General features: G+C 46.0%; 1 protein-coding gene across 4 annotated transcripts in view; it reads left to right on the top strand.

The window, feature by feature from the left end:
* The first annotated feature begins 2580 nt into the window (after positions 1-2580).
* Positions 2581-10815, top strand: part of Slc25a26 (solute carrier family 25 member 26) — a 124816-nt gene continuing 116581 nt past the window's right edge. The window contains exon 1 of one of the 4 annotated variants that reach the window (XM_075983400.1): positions 2581-2722. In XM_075983400.1, the coding sequence (XP_075839515.1) occupies positions 2690-2722 (33 nt within the window). In that variant the 5' untranslated portion in view covers positions 2581-2689. The remainder of the gene's footprint in view (positions 2723-10815) is intronic. The other 3 variants (XM_075983399.1, XM_075983401.1, XM_075983402.1) reach the window with 3 other exon arrangements.

The following is a 10815-nucleotide window of genomic DNA, read 5'->3' as shown; positions in this document are numbered from 1 at the left end:
TGCATGTCTACACACACACACACACACACACACACACACACACACACACACACACACAGTGTAAAAATAGTATTTTAAATTTTTTCTCTTCTAGAGTTTGACAAAAGTAAAAACACAAAGTGAATTCTCTTAGGTTTTATTGATTTTTCACTTACTATAGTGTTTTGAGACTAACCCATGCTGTTGTAGGCATCATTAATTTACTTAAAATGTCTACTTATTATTTGTTCCGTGCGTGGTGTGTGACGTGTGTGCACGTGTGTGAGGATACTCGTGTCCGTGTGCTCTCTTGGGGAGGTCAGAGAGGGCACTGGGTGTCCTGTACTATTAGGCACGTTCTGCCTTATGCACTTGAGTGAGGGTCTCTCACTGAACTCCTGTCTTGTCATTTTTTTTTTTTTGGCTAGGCTTCTGGCAAGCAAACTCCTGGGGCTCACCTGTTTCTGCTCCCCAGTGCTGGTGTTACAGACACATTCAGCCCTGCCTGGCTTCTCTATGTTATTGCTGGGGATTCAAACTCAGGCCCTCAGTGGTCTTACCCACTAAGCCATCACTAGCACCCAGGTTACTTTTTATTGTTAAGCAGTGCTCTTTATTAAGTATGCAGTACAATAAGTTTATCCATTGCTCTTTACTGACTTTCTGGTATTTAACTAGCCCAACCTAGTAGTATATACGAATGACTTATATTACCAGTAAGCTTTTGTAAGAACGGCTACTGACTTCCTTCAGAGTACAGGTCATAAAAGACATTGCAGTTTAACAGTTGTGGAAAGAGGAAGAATTAGTATTTCCTTCCCCGGGGATGAGCCCCCTAATTGGTTATTCAATATCACGGATCAGCCCTGAAATCATGTACACACAAAAACACTAAATGGACTCAGCAGCTTGTATTTGTGTGTGTGTATGTGCATACATGTGTGACAATAATCATGAAAGAAAAAGAAGTCATGAATTGAGAGGGAATAAGAGGGGGAATGGGAGGAGCTGGAGGGGAGAAATGGAAAGGGAGAAATGATGTATATTTTAATTAGAATTTAAAAATTGAGTCTACAAAGATGGCTCAGGAATTAAGAGTATTGACTCCCCCCCCCCCCCCAGGATCAGGGTTTGATTTCCAGCACTAACATGGTGACTGACAATTGTCTGTAACTCCAGTTATAGAAATTTATTTAGTTATTGATATACAATAAGTAACAACATATACTATATTAATATATGATATGTAAATATAATATTAGCATGTGTGAGGGAGTGTTGGAGGCAGGTGTGGAGGTTAAGGAATGACCTGTGGAAACTGGTTATCTTTTTCACCATATGGGTCCTGGGGAGTGAACTCATGTCTCGGGGTTGTACCATATGGGTCCTGGGGAGTGAACTCATGTCTCAGGGGTTGTGGCACATGGGTCCTGGGGAGTGAACTCATGTCTCGGGGTTGTACCATATGGGTCCTGGGGAGTGAACCCATGTCTCAGGGGTTGTGGCACATGGGTCCTGGGGAGTGAACTCATGTCTCAGGGGTTGTGGCACATGGGTCCTGGGGAGTGAACTCATGTTTTGGGGTTGTACCATATGGGTCCTGGGGAGTGAACTCATGTCTCAGGGGTTGTGGCAAGGGCCTTTGCTTGCTGAACCATCTCATTGGCCCTATGTAACAGCATTTTGTTAGTAGCCGTCTCCAGACTTGGTGACCAGCAATGGCCCCCAAAGGGAGTGGCACTATTTGGAGGTGTGGCCTTACCGGAGAAAGTGTGTCACTGTGGGGGGGCCGGCTTTGAGGTCTCTTTAACTATCTTTCCCTCGCACTGTGTGTGACTGTTCCCTACAAGCCCGGACACAGTACTCTCAGCTCCCGCACTACCTCTGCTCGCACGTCTCGCATCATGTTAATGGACTGAATCTCTGAACTGCCAGGAGGCCACCCCATTTAAGGTTTTCCTTATACGAGTTACCGTGGTGTTATGGTGTCTCTCCACAACAATAAAAACCCTAGCTAAGACACCTACTACGCGATCTCATTGGCCCTATCTAATGGTTTTTTGATAGGAGCTATCTCCACCCTTCCCTTTCTCACCTCTAATAACCACTCCCCAACTCTTTTGAATAAGGAAATTAATTTAATGGCAAAAACATGTCAGTAAAAAAGGAGTATGCTACTTTTTTTGGGGGGGGGCAAAGGAAACTTATTTTTGTTTAGCAATTTTTTCTGATAATGGATTAACAAAAACCCAGACAGAACCTGCACAGAGAAAGCGAAGGAACAGCCTTTTTGGATTGAGAGTAGGAAACCACAGGCTGGACTTCAGATGCAGGCAGTGTGGCGGGAGCCCAGTCCTTCCTCCAGTCAGCCACGCTTCTCCGGGCTCTCCTCCCGGCTCTTCCCGTAGATGGCAGCAGGGGTCACCGGCGTATGCGAGGGCCTTACTTACCGCATCTCGTCCGGGCTGCGGAAAGGCGGTAAGCAGGCGTCCAAGACACCGGAGACCCCAGGCTCCCCGCCTCCCCGAAATGGCTCAGCGCCAAGCACTGGCAGGTGCACGTGCGCGGTTGTTGTGGCGTGACGTCACGACACCGGCCCCGGAAGTACTTACCCTAAATCCCGCCCCCAACATGGCGGCGCCCAGTTCCTTGGGGCAGCACCTGCTTCTGCTTCACCTCTAATGTTAGCCTTGGAGGAGTCGGCAGGACCATGGACTCGCCGGGCTTCACGGCTTCGCTGGTGGTGAGTGCGGGACAGGGTTGGGTGGCTGGGTGCAGGCAGCATGGGAGCCGTGGCCGCTTCTCTGCTTTGGCGCCTTCTTCCGGGTTTGCGCAGTCCTCGTGTCACTTGCAGCTAGGTCTAGGAGCAAACCTGGGGGCACCAAGAAAACCTGTTTTTAAAGTCAGGCGGGTCCTGCCGGGATTTCTGAGTAGACAGGAGTGCTTGACTCATTGTCTTTTTTTTTTTTGAAAGGGGCGGGTGCTTGAGACAGGGTTTCTCTGTGTAGCCCTGCCTGTCCTGAAACTCACTCTGTAGACCAGGCTGGTTTTGAACGCAGATATCCGCCTGGCTGAGCCTTCTGTGTTCTGGGATCAAAGGCGTGCGCTAATGCCTGTCTCTTTACTGTCTTCTTCACTCAAGGCAAAACAGCTTCCCTTATACACCACATTCAGTCAGAACTTGGGAATTAAAGACACAGTATTAAGGAAAACATTCATGACCCTTCCGTCCAAGACACTAACTTGTCTTTTTGCTGTATCTACACATTTAGTACATAGTAATCTGCTTATTTTGCTCCAAGTTTAGGCTTTGAAGAAGTACCGAGCACAAGTAGTTGTGGAGTCGATAGAATGTTTATTGTCTAATTCCTCTTTGAGGAGCCTGTTACAGCAGCTCTAGCAGATCCAAGACAGATTGATTGATTTGGCTTCGTTGTGGAGGAGTGTATAGGTGCAGACTCGAAACGCCTTAATTTTTAAAATGCCCCCACAATGAGCAAAAAGAAGCTCAGGGGTGTTGTTCACAGAATTAGCTAATGTTCTGGATGAAGGGGTTGGAGATACAGTGTTGAACAAGAGACACCTCCCATGAGAGTCAGGTGTTGGAGACAGTGCTGAAGTAAATGTTGGGGTAAGTGACAGAGAGGGTTGGGTTCAGGATATTATGGGAATAGGCGAAAGGGAGGGATAGCTTAGCCAGACTTAGGGGAATCATAGTTTTAAGTTTAGATTCATTGAAACTTGTGTAAGCTAGGCTACTAAGATATAAAGAAATATATGACTTCAGCGAGCTCTCTTGTGGGTGAGGCAGCAGCAGCAGTTTTGCCAGGTAACATTGCGGTTCTCAGAAATGATATATGTGTGTTACGTGTTACTCAGTTCAGTTTTCACAAACAGCTGGAGTATTACCCCATTGTTCTAGACTGCTTTCTGTTCCGATAAAACGTAGTCCAGAACCAACTCTGGAAGGGTTTCTACTGTTTATATGCCCCATCACAGTCCGTCTTTGTAGGAAACGAAGACAGGAACTAACACAGAGACCGGAGGAGTGCTACTGTTTACAGTCTTGTTGTCTCACTTTCTGGTACCACCCAGGGCCACCTACCTAGGGGTGGAGCCATCCACAGTGGTCTGGGCCCTCCTACATTAATCAGTAATAAAATTTGCACAACAGACTTTCCCACAGGCCAACTTGAGGGAGGCATTTTCTCAAGTGAGGTTCTCTTTTTCCCAAATGACTCTAGCTTGGAGCTCAGGCTCCACTCTTGGTAGTTTAGTGGTGGTGTCTGTGTTCTTAGCTGCTTCCTGATTGCTCAGATCAACAACAGTTGTGGTTTTAAGAACAGATGAGTGATGCCGGGCGGTGGTGGCGCACACCTTTAATTCCAGCACTTGGGAGGCAGAGGCAGACAGATCTCTGTGAGTTCGAGGCCAGCCTGGTCTACAAGAGCTAGTTCTGGAATAGGCCCCAAAGCTACAGAGAAACCCTGTCTCGAAAAACAAACAACAAAAGAAACAGGTGAGTGCTAGAGTTAGCAAAAGAAGAATGATTTAGAAATGAACATACAGGGGAACAAGAGGTGGCTTAGCAGTTGCGAGCACTTGCTGGGTTTGGTCCTCAGCACCCACAAGGTGACCGCAACCATCTGACATTGTAGTTCTAGCAGGCAGCTCTTTTGCCTTCTTCATGCCCCTGGGCACCAGGCATGAATGTTGGTGCACAGACATACATACACACACAGGCAAAACAGCCATAGACATAAATAATCAAAAAACCTAATACAATGAGCATATAGAAAAGTATATCCCTTTCATTGTTTGCTAGAGGTTCAAAGTAGGGTAAGTAGGCAGCAGTTCCGGGAAGTTGGATTTCATTCATTGTAGCTGAAGAAAAGTTTTTTTCCCTCTCATTACTGTTTGAGGCTACAAAGGCTGCCTCTCCTTTCTCATGTTTCCCTTTCTCTTTATGTGAGAGAGGGGCACTTGGAAAGTTTTAGTGTTTGGAAATTTGGCTGTGACTGATTTGGTAGGAAGTTTTGTTTCCACTTCCAAACCCTTAACACTCCATGCCGATCACTGCTCTAAGGTTTTATTACACAGACAAAATCTGTGTAAAAGAATGGAGTGTCAGGGAAGAGGAAGAAGTTCCATTTAATAGCTGTCCCACATCCACGAGTCAGGTTTGCTCTGGTAGAGCAGTGTTGCCCGTCCCCTCAGAGACTAGTGGTCTGGGGGAGAGGTTAGAAACCAGGCTGTGGAGAGCTGAGTGAAGAGTGAACAGACTTGAATTTAGAGGTTTTAATAGATGAATTTATTCATTGAGTTTAATATTTGAATGTAATCCTAATTCTTTGGTAGAGACCCCTTAGTTTTTGCATTGTTTTTAATATTGGTATGACATATTGGCATTGGTAAACTTTGAAAGATTTAAGTAACAATGCAATTTCAAAACAATAGCTCATAACTGAAAAAATAATAGCCTACTTATATTGATAACTGGTTATGTGCCAGGCATTCTAAATATATGAGATCCACTCACGGTTGGGGCAGTGGCTCCGTGGTTAAAGCACCTGCAGTGCAAGTGTGAGGACCCGAGTTCAGTTCCCCTTGGAGACGCTGGCTGGTATGGTGGCTCATCTGTAATTCCAGTGTTCAGGTGGGCACAAGGCATCCCTGGAGCAAGCTGGCTAGCTAGACTAGCCTTTTGGTGATCTTTGGGTTCAACTGAGGGACGCTGCCTCAGTGAACAAAGTAGAGAGACTTATGAGGAAGACTTCTAGACTTCTGACTCATGGTTCGACTTTCACATACCTGTACCTGCACGCACGCGCACGCACGCACACACACACACACACACACACACACACACCACTCAACACATGTAAGCACAAATACACACCACACACAAACATATGACTAAAACAGGTTCATTTAATTGTATTTTATTTTATTTTATTTTTGGTTTTTCAAGACAGGGTTTCTCTGTAGTTTTGGGGCCTGTCTTGGAACTAGCTCTTGTAGACCAGGCTGGCCTCCAACTCACAGAGATCCACCTGCCTCTGCCTCCCACCACCCTCTGGCTATTTTTTTCTTTTTCCTTTTTTCCTTTTTTTTTTTTTAAAAAAAAAAACAACTACTGAATTGTACACTTTTTGTTTTTCGAGATAGGGTTTCTCTGTATAGTCCTGGCTGTCTTGGAACTCACTTTGTAGACCAGGCTGGCCGCAAACTCTGAGATGCACCTGTCTCTGCCCCCCAAGTCCTGGGATTAAACACGCCTGGCTTGTACGGTACACTTTATTTATTTATTTTTGCAGTATTGGAGGTGCTCATGTGTGCCGGGCAAGCATGCTACTACCTGTGACTGTTTCCCCCCTCATTTTATTTCTCCTGTCCACTCTTTCCTTCCTTTTCTCCCCCAACTTCTTTTGTGGGTCAGGGTAGAACTCAAGTCTTCCTATATGCTAGACAGTTGCCATAAATCTAGCTACTGGACCTATTTGTATTTAACTTTCATTTAATATTACTTATTTCTCAAAACTCTTGAAGCATACTCTCCTCCATTTTGTACATGGAGAAATAGAAATGAAATTGCCCTTAAGGAGAGGCCCTCCCACGAAGTTGGGCTGGAGCTAGCTCTGTCTGACAACAAACCAATAACAAACCTGTATTCCTATGCAATAACTTAATCTGAGAGAATTTCTGAAAGAAATGGAAGAATAGTCAAGCCTGGTTCTACGGCTACCTTTGCATTCTTAAGAGCGGCCACATTAAACAGATTGAACGCCGCTGTCCTGTCAGGAGGGGCTGGGGAGTGGAAGGTTTCTGGAGAAGTGTCCCAGAATACAGGCCCCAGTGTGACTGGGAATGCTAAGAAATGCCACCATCTTACAATTGTGTATGTGGGGACACTTTGCCGTGTCAGAGGTGCTGGCTTAGCTGTCTAGCAAGCTGAAGGTCACTGACCTGGCTTGCACTCTGAAGAATCTTTTGTTATCACACATTATGGTTAGTACAAAGGAAAACAGAAACACAGTTTGAGGGGGGCAGAAGAGGTAGCTTTTCTCTCTAATTGGGAGGTTGGCCTTGGCTTTGTGAGGAATGCAGCATTTGGTTGCTGCCAAATGAGTAGATAGACAGGAGTTTTGGCAGGGATATGTGTGTCTGTCAGGTGAAAAGGGGAGAAGAGAGTGAGGAACAGTGGGAAAACTGCTCTTCTGGGAATAAGTTGGCTAAGAACGGTATTTCAGACTGAGAGAGAAACCTAAGCTGAAACAGAGATAGGAGAAAGTTCTGGACACGTTTGGGAACCATAGATATTGGAGTGGATGCACAGGTTGCTGGTCCAGGTTCTGTGGGTGTGTACAGGCTGTTCCAGGCTCTGTGGGAGTGCACAGGTTGCTGGTCTAGGCTCTGTGGGAGTGCACAGGTTGCTGGTTCAGGCTCTGGGAGTGCACAGGCTGCTGGTCCAGGCTCTGGGAGAGCAGAGGCTGCTGGTCTAGGCTCTGGGAGTGCACGGGTTGCTGATCTATGCTCTGTGGGAGTGCACAGGCTGCTCCAGGCTCTGGGAGTGCACAGGTTGCCAGTGGAGAGGAGGGAGCATGGGTGCATGAGTGCCTACTCTCAATTGTCCTTTGCCTAGTGCCTATCCAGTGCAGCTAGTGGGCTGAAGAGGTTTGAAGGACAGGTGTATTTATGTTGAATGGCTTTTACTTATGTTTGCAGTATTCCTTATAAACTGTGAGCAATTAAAAAAATAATACTTACCACAACCTCATTCCAGGGAGGTATTTAACTTCTAACCACCTGTGTGCTTGCTTCTTGGGGTCATACATAAAGTTACACAATCTCAGAGGTGGGACTGTGCAGCGTGTCTTATAGTATCATTTGATAAATCTAAGAGCATAATGTGTTTCTTTCTCTTTTTTGGTGCCGGTGCTTGAACCCAGAGTCTCGCATGCCCGGAGCCTGCCTGCCTGCCTGCCTGCCTGCCTGCCTGTCTGCCTGTCTCTCTCTCTCTCTCTCTCTCTCTCTCTCTCTCTCTCTCTCTCTCTCTCTCTCTCTCTCTGTGTGTGTGTGTGTGGGGGGGGTCTTGCCATGTAGCCTAGCTGGCCTGGAACTCATAATCTTACTACCTTTATTCCTGACTCTAGGAGAACAAGCCCAGTAAGCCTTGCTGTTGCTGTTTTCATTCTCTCTCTCTCTCTCTCTCTCTCTCTCTCTCTCTCTCTCTCTCTCTCTCTCTCTCTCTGTAGGTCAGAGGTCAACCTCCAGTGTTGTTCTTCAAGAATTGCCCACAATGCTATAATGCTTGCAAGATTTTGTCAGCTTGACATAAACTAGGGTCATCTGGTTAAAGGGAACCTCCGTTGAGGTAATGCCTCCAGGCCAGAGCTGATGACAGGCTAGCCAGTGCTGCATAGTGAGACATAGTCTCAAAACAAAGCAAACAAACCAAAAGAAAAAAGATTGGTCTATAGACAAGTCTTTCGGGGGAGCATTTTCTTAGTTAATGACTGATGTGAGAGGACCCAGCCGGCTGTGGGTAGCACCACTTTCGGGCACATGTTCTTGGATTGTACAAAAGGGCAAGCTGAGTGAGTCCTGCAGAGCAAGCCGAATAAACCCTTTCCTCCCCAAGTAGTTCTTGGTCATGGTGTTCATCACAGCAATAGAAAGTAAACTAGAACACCCACCTAATGAGGCTGAATCTTTTACTGGGACTTGGAGTGTGGGTAGGTGGGGAGCCAGCAAGTCCCAGGCGTCCTCCTGTCTCTGCCTTCCCAGTGCTGGAGTTACAAGTGCGTGCGTTGTACAGCACTGCCCTTTTAGCCGGACTGCAGCCATCTTCGTGAGTTCAACTTCGCCTGCTTGCAAAACATCATCCCAGCTGGGCTTCTTGATTCTTGACATTCCTTCTTAGGAGGAGCTGCGTGGGAAGGTCTTAGGATCCTCACCTGAGATCTAGCCATCTTTTCTAGCCAGTTGTAGACAAGCTGCCCTAGTTGCTCCTGGCTTCCAGGAAGGATTAGAGTATACTGGCTGGGGAAGAGCAGGAGAGGGGGGCACTCCATCTGTGGGGTCATGGAGAAGTCATCATCCATGCAGAGCATCTGCTTTGAGGGCACCCATGCTCCTCTGGTCCACCCACGAGCTCATCCGTGTTCTTTCTATAAGTAAGCCTGATAAATACGGATTTCCTAGGGGAACTTTGGGGAAATTGAACTTTCATTTATCATTAGGAGCTTAGACTGGGGCAGGGTAGACGTTGCCTCATCTCCACCACAGAGACAATTCTCAGACAGTAAGCCAGCTTTTCACCTGGGTGCTGGAGATTGCAGTTCAGGTCCTTAAGCTTGTATCCAGGCTCTTTACCAACTCAGCTGCCTCCCCAGACCTTGTGCATATGCACCCTCTCCCCCAGTTTTAGCCAGGGTCTCCCTATGTTGCCCTGGTTGGCCTTGAACTTAAAGAGATCTGCCTGATTTTTGCTACATCTATTTCTGCAATAAAAAACATCCTTGGATATTAGAGAATTTATATATGGAAGAAATATTGAGGAAATAAATTAGCTGGGTGAAAGGTATAATATTTAAAAATATTTATTTTACCAACTTGACATCTAGTAGATTATTTATATTAACTGTGTCCAGAGAATTAATATTTAAATGTTTTTAAATTTAACTTTAATTTTTTTTATTTCATTTGTGATAAGGAAGTGTTTTCTCATTTTATTGGTCATTTGTATTTTTACTTTTTTTTCCTTCTTATTTTAGAGATGGGGTCTTGCAGTATTTTCTAGTGACCTCTGACTCTTAAACTTGAGAGGTCGCCCTCTCAAGTAAGAGGAGTGGACCACCAGCCTAGCTTGAGTTTTGTTTCTTCCCCAGAGGATAGGTGTTGATTGGTTTTGCCTTTTTACAGGTTGGTGTGCAGTGCCTTCTGAAATATGAGTAACATCTTTTAATTGTAGTTTCTGAGTGCTTTTGTGTGCTGATGCTAGGAAGGTATTTGTAAACAAAATATAGATTTTCTATCCCAGTGACACAGATATTGAACTAATGGTTTGATGCCCAACTGTGTCGTCAACAATCTGGCTGAGAGGGTGCTTGAGTGGTAGAGCGTTTGCCTTCCTAGCATGTGTGGAGTCCTGGATACAGTCTTCAGCACTACATCAAAAGTAACATTTTGATTACAGTCTAGAAATGGCATCTAAACTCAGTTAAGGGTGGGGAGTCTAGGGCATGCTTGAAAGGAGGACCAGATAACTGCAGTGGAAAGGCAGCAGCAGGTTTTGGTCTTTATCCTCAGGGCTGCTGGAGGGTTGGGAGATGGGTAGAGTGGAGCCTGCAGGATGAAGGTGGCCTGGTGAGCCTGTCTTTAGTATAGCGAGGCTGGAGTCCTGCAGGGAGAATGAGTGGCCATTGTGGGAGGAGACCAGGGTCACAGGAAGCAGGGACAGCGGTTTGAGATGTGGAAGATAGCTAGTAGATGACCGATGGCCCTTTGAATGTGCAGTCTGCTGCAAACATCAGGAGAAATGGCTTCCCGGAAGCCGTGCTGATCTAGCTGGCTCAGTTGTCCTATGGGCTGCTGGCTAGTGTTGGGGTTGCTTATATCACACAGGTGTTTTAGGTTTTATCCTGAAAAGAGAGCCATGGTGATTTTCACATTGCTGTCCAGCCAGTGTCTGTTCAAGAAAAAGGTTTGGTAGCATGCAGTCTTGACCTTTTCAATTCCTAGAGCGATTTCCAAACAATAGTTGCATAATTGCAAAACAACAATCACTTCCCCATAGCACTCCAGGACTTCTTACAGATGCTGACTTGAGGCAGA

This window comes from Microtus pennsylvanicus, chromosome 8 (assembly GCF_037038515.1).
Source record: "Microtus pennsylvanicus isolate mMicPen1 chromosome 8, mMicPen1.hap1, whole genome shotgun sequence".
Lineage (NCBI taxonomy): Eukaryota > Metazoa > Chordata > Mammalia > Rodentia > Cricetidae > Microtus > Microtus pennsylvanicus.
This window is presented reverse-complemented; position numbering and strand designations above follow the sequence as displayed.